This window comes from Diplotaxodon limnothrissa, linkage group LG18 (assembly GCF_057381915.1).
Source record: "Diplotaxodon limnothrissa isolate DT_005_m linkage group LG18, D_limnothrissa_male_GT1.1, whole genome shotgun sequence".
Taxonomy (NCBI): Eukaryota; Metazoa; Chordata; class Actinopteri; order Cichliformes; family Cichlidae; genus Diplotaxodon; species Diplotaxodon limnothrissa.
Window position 1 is genome coordinate 23,540,701 of NC_140613.1, and position 10,065 is coordinate 23,550,765.

General features: G+C 41.6%; 1 protein-coding gene across 1 annotated transcript; it reads left to right on the top strand.

Moving 5' to 3' along the window:
• Positions 1-8,024: 8,024 nt before the first annotated feature.
• Positions 8,025-10,065, top strand: gdf15 (Growth differentiation factor-15). The gene is made up of 2 exons (XM_085378528.1): positions 8,025-8,361; positions 9,290-10,065. Exons 1-2 carry the CDS (start codon positions 8,025-8,027, stop codon positions 10,063-10,065), a joined length of 1,113 nt encoding a protein of 370 aa, XP_085234654.1.

The window sequence follows — 10,065 nt, forward strand, 5'->3', positions numbered from 1 at the left end:
TGATATTTCCTTTCATTCCCAGCTATTGAAACTATCTTGGCTTCAGCTCTAGCCCATTCCAGGGAAAGTCCCTGGACAAGTTGGAGTCACATGTATTTATTTATTTATTTTTAACCAGAACGGCTTCTGTTTGGCAACAAATTCTCAGGTAACTTTCTTCATGCACTCCAATGTATCACTGCTGTTCTACTCCTAATGTCTGAAATGAGCTGTAACGATGATCTAATAACGTAGGAATTTTGTGCAGGCTAAACATTTGGCAAAAAAATAAATAAACAGTCACAACTAAGCAGTTACCTGTTAGATCTTCCTCAGCTTGCTCGCTCAGTTCAGCTAATAATATACAATGATATAGGCACTAGGATGTTAAATCAACTCTAGCACTAAATACAAAAGCAGATTCAAAGCCTGGATTCTTTCAGTAAAAGAAGAAGCGGCTTAATTTATTCTCTCACACTGAGACCTACAATGTCTCCCACTCTCTTCCTCTGTTTTCCCCCTCCTAACATTTACATAAAACCAGTCTTGGGCAGTGAGCCTGCTCTATCTTTCAGCCAAATTTCTTGGGTGCTTTAAGAAGTTCCTGCACTTCAGGATGTGAAGAAGTAAATGTTTACCGTCAGGAAAAGCAGCATGCATGCACAATAAAGCCCACATGTGACAGACAACTGACTGGCCTGGTTTGAGGCACAAAAAAAAGGTGCAAAGGGGGACAAAGAGCGAAAGATGCACAGAATTGCCCAGATGACATACTTACAGATTTCCCCTACGAGGAAGACTCAGTTCTTTCTATAAGAGAAGAGGGAAAGGTTGAATTAAGAAAAATGTGATGGTGGTGGTGGGGACATCTTCCACCTTTGCTCTGAAATCACTGGCATCATCTTAAAGGTCTTCTTTTGCTGTCAAGGAGGACACCTATCATTTTGAATACACTGCTATGAATTACATTTCATGCTTACAGTCACAAGGTGCTAATAATAACGCTGCAGTTTTTCCTGGTGGCCTTGTTCTGTGTCACTCCTGTTTATTTTTTCATTGGCACTATGTAAATATCATTAGCTGCTGAATGGCCTAGTTTCTGGCGATGACAAGTGGGCCTTGTAGCCATTTAATTGCAAATCCTCGGTCCGTGAGTTTCAGCTAAGAGGACTGTAAAACTGCTCTTGCCAGTCAGGATTTGAAGGGTGGCACCATGTCACACTGCGAGAGTCTGTGCACAGAATTTGAGACTACCTGCACTTGTTTCATTACCTCCAGTGGTCTGAAAATTGAGAAAGTGACTATGAAGATGGTTTTAAAAAAGGGAGAACTGTGCACTGAAACAGCATTTCCACCATGACCGTTATTTTCATTGTAACTGCATTGCTCCACTCCATCGAAATTCAATGAATGCAAGGTGGGAAAAGGCTAGTTACTATAAACAGAGACAAGGGAATGGGAACACCCAGTTTGGACTGATGATCAGTGTTACCGCCTCAACAGACCCTGGGTGGAAACAATGCAGCTTTGCCTACTAAATGAATTCAGAAAATACAGACATTAATGGAGCAAAAACAAACACTTAATTATTCTGTGAACATCTCAAATGAACATGGCACCCAGGAGAAGATGTTTCTGACAGTCTTCCAGGAACCATTGGCTTTTGTGCTCCAGATCACCAAGGCAACCAGATTGTCCAAAGCACACAGAAAGAGCTCCAAAATAAACACATAGCTAAGTAGTAGTGAGGTCAGGTCTGATATACACACCTTACATTCATAAAATTTATTATGTGTCCCCGTTGCTGCGGTTCGTGGGACTCCACCTTTTCTGAAAGGATGCCCACAGGGCATGGGGAAGATGCTCAGTGCACATAATATTTTCTAACGATGCCACATAATCTAATCAATAAAGCACAGATCTAAAGAGCAACGGTGAAAGTTTTGGGGTTTTTTTTTAAATGAAAAATAAGCTGACGCCACATAAGCCACGCTGACATCAATGCCTTGCATCGTCGGCAAATGGCTCATCACTTTGAGCTAATCTCGTTTCCCTAGAAACAACCACAACCGCGCGCTGTCATGACAGCCAGCCTCCGTTTACCTGTAGACCGCGGCGTCTCAGGATATTCGGCTCATCCATCACTGAAGACAACGAAAGCACACGGCGGATCCCCGGTCAGTCAGCCCATTCCTGCGCTCCGTTCTCTCCCCGGGAGCGTTGGATACACTCCTCCTCCCTCCTGCTGTTGCTGCTTCTACTGCACCACCATCAACACCTCCTCCTACTCCTCCCCCTTCTCCTCCCATGGGCGAGCTGCACGACCTACCACAAAAGGTGGCCACCACCAGTCCTCCAGTCAGCTGATCACCTGACCAGGAAGAGATGCAGCGTGTTAACCTTATTAATGAAGAGAGGGGTTGGCGCTTTGACCTTCTTATCGACGTTCTATCATCTAGTTGTCAAAAAGCTGACCGCCTTACTGTCTGTAGCTAAATGGCCTTTTTTTTAACCCCTAAGAACCCAAGACCTCCCACCCCCATAAATAAAACAAAACAAAACAAAAAAAACCAATTCATGAATATTCAACACAGGTGTGAAACAGACACCTTTCTTCATTGCCACCAAAATTCCCATGAAACACTCGCACTCCATTCATTTCCGCATGCTGCCATCCACGCAGGATGTTTCTCGTGAGCTTGTGAAAAAAGAAAAAAAACTCCATCATGCCAAATAACAGCTTGTGCCTGGAGGAATCATGCTTTAACAGTGAGAGGATGCGCAACAACCGAGCTCTCAAGTCAAGCTGAACAGCGGGGACTGATCTGTGCCTGTCACGCAGTGACACTATGATGTTTTTGTTTTGGGGTTTGTTTGTTTTGTTTTTTTTCATAAAACAATGGTCGATCTCTTCTCCTGTGATGTAACACGTGAGTTTACATAAGGGGAGGGGATGTGAACCCTTCCTTGTTCTCCCGTGAAATTCACTGTTGATTTGAAACAGCTAAAGTGGAAACTTACTGTGTCAGAATAAAGTTTTGGGTTTTTTCAGCTGAGTGACTGAATACAGTGACTCAGTTTATCACACTACGGTGTGTTGTTTTGTCTTTGTGTGACTGCTTTACGGAGGGAAGGTGTGAAACACTTGACTAAAACATATCCACATTTTTTCATATTTATTCGAAACAGCTTTTTATGAAAAGTGAAAAGTGTTTCAGACTTTTTGTGGCAGATTTAAAGCATTAGACCTTTGAATTAAATATTTTGAAATTGTTTCCTCATGTTCTCTGTATAAGTCTTTGACTTCAAACCTCTGCGGCCAGTCAGCCATGGTGATCACAGACAAACAGTAATGTGTTTGGGTTTTCTGTTTGCCTTTCTTTAAATCTGTTCTCTTCGGCAAACAAGACTACAGCCCAAGCACACCATAATCCTACAAGGAAGTGATTTCCAACCATGAGACACTGAAGATGGGTGGATTCCCCCTGTGACGCTCGGCCTGCTGTTGTATTCACCTGATTCATTTTTCTTTGAATCTAATTTAACTGGAAACAGACAGAATCCCTCTTGTGCATCGGCCTGTTGTCAAGACTGACCGTGAAAGCGTTTGGAGCTCCGCTGAAGTCATCTTTTTACTACCGCACCAGTCGTCCGTGTCTCTTTTTACTCAGTCTAAGTTTATTTTTGTTCACTGAAAAGGAAAGGTAAAGAGGAAGAGATAAAACTCCCCGTACAATTGTGAAGTTTGGTAGTTACTTCTCAGTTTAGAGATGAAATCACAGACATGTTAGATATAGAAAATATTTCACATCTGGAACAGAAAGCATTTCTGTATTATTGGTCTGTCTCAACCTTGGGTTCAGGTTTATGCTAAAAATTGCGTCCTTCTCCTGACCAAATCCAGCCTCACTTAGCTAATTAAATTCTGTAGTGTAGCTTTACGATCACGAGGGGGCGCCACGGTGCAATAAGTCAATGCGCAAGCTGTCTGAACTTGAAAACGTCACCTCGTTATCTTATGGGAATGGTTTCAGTTACAGATATGATTGTTAGGCAACCGTCGCTCAGGGGGTTGAGGAAGCGTATCTGTAACCGGAAGGTTGCCGGTTCGATCCCTGGGCAAGGTTGCCAGTTCGATCCCTCTCTGTCCTGGTCGTTGTGTCCTTGGGCAAGACACTTTACCCTACTTTACGGCCAAAGGGGCCGATGGCGCGATATCCAGCCTCGCCTCTGTCAGTCTGCCCCAGTGCAGCTGTGGCTACAAGCTGTGGAAGGCAAGCTAAGGTTGTGTGAATGCGAGAGTGAATGAATAGTGGCATTGTAAAGCGCTTTGGGTGCCTTGAAAAGCACTATATAAATCCAATCCATTATTATTATTAATGTCATAAATCGTGTCAATGAAATATTAACATGATTTATTTATTTTTTAAATTAAAATCTATCTATCTATATGATCCACTGTCACGTTGTTTCTGAAAACTTTTTCAAACAAAAACACGTATGACATGGGTGCAGTTCAATCGAAATGACTGCTGAATTGAACGTTTCTGTGCCTGGAGGGTTTGTAAAACATATAAAAATACATATTATGTATCTATATATATATGTAGCTATATAAAACAGCTGTATATCGTACTGAGAGTGAATTTCATCATATGCACTCACAGCTCGAACCTGATGCCCAGACGTGATGCAACGTGTCATCAGACACATATGTGTGTGTATATATATATATCACACAGAAGGACACACATACTTTTACATCATTTTAGTCTTGTCTGATGACACTTTGCATCAGGTCTGGGCAGTGTGTGAGATGACATTCACTGTCAGTACTCTGAAACTCCTCAGTCATGCTGACAAAATGAGTCAGAGGGTTTTTTCCTATCTCACTTAACAATAGATGAAGACCGACAGAGAAGACTGTAAACATTTAATGACAGATTAAACCAGGGTGTCAGTTCAGCGTGAAAGTAAATATTTCCCCAGTGATTCAAAACATCCGTTCGCTGTTGCAGAATTGGGTTAAAATAAATCTGTCCCTTTTGGGCAGAATTAATTTGGTGAAGATGATTATTGCCCCTAAACTTCAGTACTTTCTTCACATGTTACCGATAGCAGTCCCACATAATTTGCTAAAGCTTTATAATACATGTGTAGAGGGTTTTGTGTGGGCAGGTAAAAAGCCATTGTTCAATCGGTCTAAATTATATGCTGCTAAAGAGAGTGGTGGGTTGGCATTGTCTAAGATGGTCTGGTATCATTACGCTTTCTCCCTCTCTCAGTTAGTTAAGATACATAATTCCTCTACTGATAAGCCATCATGGGTTGGGATTGAGGAAAGTCTTGTGGCCCCTTCGTCTTTAGAGGCCTTCCTTACTCAGAAGGGTAGGCCAGTACCGTTTAAAGATCCAGTACTGTCTTTCATGCAAGAGACCTGGCTTAGAGCTCACCAATATACCAACAGCAGCCCTTATCTCACCGCTAGAGCCTCTATTTGGTATAATAAGAAAGTATTAATAGGGAAGAAACCGGTCTGGTGGGAGGCCTGGGCTAGGACAGGTATTAATCAGATGGGGGACCTATTTGGGCAGACTGGCATGAAATCGTTTGCAGAAATCAGACGAGAATTCAATTTGGATCCAAGGGAAATTTGGAGGTTTTTTCAAATAAGACATTGTATTAAAGCCATTTTGAAAAATAATCTAGACCCTCCATCTAGTGTTCAGAAGATGTTTGCAACCCCTGACAATAACAGAATCAGGGCATCTAAATTTTATGGGAGCTTCAGAGAGGCACATGCTCCCAGTTTGGGGGGACTGAGGCGGTGTTGGGAGAAAGATCTGGGTATCCAGATCTCAGAGGACAGTTGGAAGATGCTGATCTCATCATGGTATGTTTGCTCACCTGAAACACAGTCTCAACTTATCCAATACAAGTTGCTTCACAGAAACTATTGGACACCCAGTAAATTAGTCAGGTTGAAGCTCGCAGATAAGGACATTTGTTGGAAATGTCAGCAGGAAGTCGGGACTCTAGTTCATATGTTGTATACATGTCGGAAAAATGATTATTTGTGGGATGGGATCATCAACTTGGTGAATGATATTTTTAAACTTAATCTTTCTAAATCTCCAGCTATATGCGTCCTGGGCCTACTACCTGACGATAACATTCTCTCAAAAAAACAGAGATTGTGGATGCGTCTGGCTTTTATAACTGGTTGCAGGGTAATTCTTAGGCATTGGAAGTCATCCAGCCCCTGTTCTTTCAAGGAATGGACCGAACAAATGTCTAGGATGGCATCATATGAACGGGTTATGTATAGAATGAAGGGAAGAGAAGATATTTTTGAGCAGGTCTGGGGTCCCTTTTTGCGGTACATTGACAATGTCTCTTAGACATTATGATAAATGGTCTCTTAGAGGGATATTTCATGTGTCATTGGTATTTTGGTTGTTGTCTTTTTTTTTTTTTTTTTTTTTTTTTTTTTTTTTTTTTTTTTTTTTTTTTTGCACCAGGGGGTTTTACCCTTATTCGTTTTTGTTTTTGCTGATGTTTTCCAGGAGGCGGTGTATTATTTTGTTTCTCCTGGGTTTTATTTATTTTATTTATTTATTTATTCATGTAATTTTTTTTTTTTTTTTTTTTTTTTTTTTTTTTTTTTTTTTTTTTTTTTTTTTTTTTTTTGTTAGTGTGTTGTTTGTTTGCTTGTCTTAGTTTGTTTGTTTGTTTAGAAATGGACAGAGAACTGACAGTATCATTATTGCAGTTGTATATTTATTTATTAATGTTTCTGTCCATCCAAAAATATTAATAAAAAAAAAAAAAAAAAAAAAAAAACAATAGATGAAGACCGACAGAGAAGACTGTAAACATTTAATGACAGATTAAACCAGGGTGTCAGTTCAGCGTGAGTCACTTTACACCTTTCACTCGCTTTCATCCGGCAAAAACTCACCTGGGAAAGCACATGATTGTTTCATCACCTTGGTGACTCACTGTTTACAGATTCGCACACATCTCTGCAATTATAAGGGTGGGGAGAATGCTTGGCAGTGCACTGACCAAAGTGAGACTTATACGTGCTGATAAGGTCTTGGCAGAGCTTCATGATGTATTTGTTTACTTCTTTAGTCTGTCCTATCAATCATCAGTGACGGAAACTGCAGCATTTTTGCTCTCTTGTTCAGCACAGGGGACAGAAGAGGCTGAGATCAGATATGCAGATCCATTTCGTGCTAAAATACACATTTAAGCTTAGGTCTATTGTGTGACCACATGATTGCTGTCATGGCAGATTAAGAAAGTTCCCTGTTTTGACATTGATTACCTCTTTGTTCTTTTATCTGTCTTCTATCTAACCTTGAGACATTTACTCTGTAGGGTGCTCAACATTAAGAGCCTTGATATAGACGTAATAAACTGTCTCCCTTTGTTTATTTTTTTTATTATCTTTGCCAGAAAATGGCCAGCCCGCTTACACATGTTAGGTGAATCTCTCATCAGTTGGAACTTGCTTTTGACCTTTGACTATACTGGGCACAGCTGCATTGGAAACATTTAGACACAGACTGGTGAGGGTCATTAAACTATCACATGCATAACTCTGTTGGACTTCTTCGAAGTGGTCCGTGTGGATCATTTATTTGCGAAAAGTAATGAATAACTGGAAATTCAAATGCTTCATCATGCTGAGGTGGACGTAACCAAATCTTATCCCAAAATCTCTTCATCCCATTTCTGCTGTCGCCTCCTTCTGTGTGTTGATAAAAACAAAAAAACTTGCAAACGATTAAAAATTTTCTTTCTTACATTTCTGATGTTATAGTTGACATCTTGTTGTCACATAACACAAAATGCTACCATATTATGACATATGGCTCTGGATGAGCCCATCACAGGCTCACCTGACCAAACAGGGGTGTGGCAACACAGGAGCACTATAAATGAAGGCATGCCAGGAATTTAGTTCATAGCATAGGCAAACCTTATCCATTGACTGCTGCTGCTCTCACAAATCAGACCTACCCGGCTGGCTCACCATGTGCATCTCCCACACGATTCTCCCACTCGTCACCTGCACGCTGCTGCTCCTCGCCTCCACCTCAGGGGAAGGCCAGCTTCACAAGGCCCACGAAAACACACCTGATATGGAGAGCATGGACAGCCAGGCAGTTCTGCTTCTGGAGGCTGTGAAGACAGGGATCCTCAGCTCTTTGGGTATGGACGTGGAGCCCAGACTGACCCAAAAGGCCTCGAAAAAGGAGCTTAGGGAGATGTATCAGCTCTACAGGAGAAAAATAAGGGAGATAAGAGGAAATTCCAGCCAGCCAATGGGGGAAAACTCGCAATCCACCATGTCCACTGTGCTCTTTCCAGGTACAGATGAGAACTCTGTTAGACGGGGCCGCCCACTTGAGCTGCTGTAATAGTGATGCACAGCAAAATCTCCAGTGTTAAATTAACACTGGAGAGTGTCTATATGGGTCCACACCTCTGAGTGTTAAATACAACACTGTTGAGTGTTAAATTAACACTTTTGACAGTGTTATATGTTTAAAAGTAACCTAGTCAGTTTTGAAGATTAACAATGGCTAACACTGAGCAGTGCTGATTTTCTAACAATGGAATATTTCTAACATTTTGAGTTATTTTCCAGTGTTAGGAAATCAGCACTGCTCAGTGTTAGCCATTGTTAATCTTCAAAACTGACTAGGTTACTTTTAAACATATAACACTGTCAAAAGTGTTAATTTAACACTCAACAGTGTTGTATTTAACACTCAGAGGTGTGGACCCATATAGACACTCTCCAGTGTTAATTTAACACTGGAGATTTTGCTGTGTGTGAAAAGCCAGGTTAGAAAGTTGGATTACAAGAAGAAGACTGAGGCTTTATTATAGTATAGGTTTAACACTGTGTACTTGCAAAACCTGCTATAGTGATGTGGTTATGAATACTACGAATAATATCTTTCCTAATAGTTCACATTCCTGATAAAGGCTGATGTAGCTTAAAATAGAATCTATAGTCATGAAACTGTGGTGTAAAAAAGCAAACACATTCCTGCAAGCTTTTAGAAATCATGAGCGTGACAGGCACACCTTATACACAATGCTTTACTTTGAGGATACTTTATTAGTGTTATCAATAACAACCAATTACAAGAGTTTCATAAAGAATTTATGCAATACTCTTTTATTTCCCCCTTCCCAATTATTCTATGACACAATGCTAATGATCAAAGGATGTAAACAACTTTGTTTCTAATTTTCTTTGTTGTTTTTTGTGTGTGTTTTTCTTTAGTTTCACCAGTTATAGCGCTTCGGAGGGGTTCACGGTCAGGTCCAAGCATGCGGTGGTACAGAGCTGTTTTCCAAAAGAATACGAATATTCAGAATGACTTGACTGTAGCTCGAGCAGAGCTGAAGATTTCCAGACAGGTTCTGGGTAAACTCACTTCAGTCAGGCCTGAAGCAAGGGAGGAGATTAAAATTAAAGTCAATGGGGGAAAGCCAGCAGTGTGGCCGGCTGCCTGGACTGACTCTGTAGCCCAAACTAATATCTCAAACATTCAAGATGCGTACCTGGACATCATCCCAGAGGTAGAGAAGTGGTTCAAGACTAATGGGAAGCCACTGGTTGTGGATGTAGGGGTGGCTAACAGAGGGGCCCTCAAGCCGATCTTTTCTCTGGAATTAGACCTCACACAAGCCAACCCCGCGCAGAGGACGAGGCAGCGTCGCTCCAACAAGGAAGATGACTGTGCTGAACCAGGATGGTGCTGCCGGAAGTCAGTCACCGTGTCCTTCGAAGACATCGGCTGGACAGACTGGGTTGTAGCCCCAGTCGAATACACCATGCATTTTTGCGACGGCACCTGCCCCCACAACTACAAGCCGGCAAGCATGCACACTCAGGTCAAGTCTCGGCTGCACCAGATCACCAAAGGAGGGACACCTCATCCCTGTTGCGTGCCGGCAGCCTACGAGCCCATGGTCCTCATGCACTACGACAGCAGGGGAAAATTGACACTGACTACTTTCACTGACTTTATTGTCAGTAAATGTTACTGTGCCTGA

Coding starts and splice junctions, on each gene's coding strand:
- gdf15 (XM_085378528.1), top strand. CDS start 8,025: ATGTGCATCTCCCACACGATTCTCCCACTCGTCACCTGCACGCTGCTG. Junction 8,362..9,289: donor GTCCACTGTGCTCTTTCCAG/GTACAGATGAGA, acceptor GTTTTTCTTTAG/TTTCACCAGTTATAGCGCTT.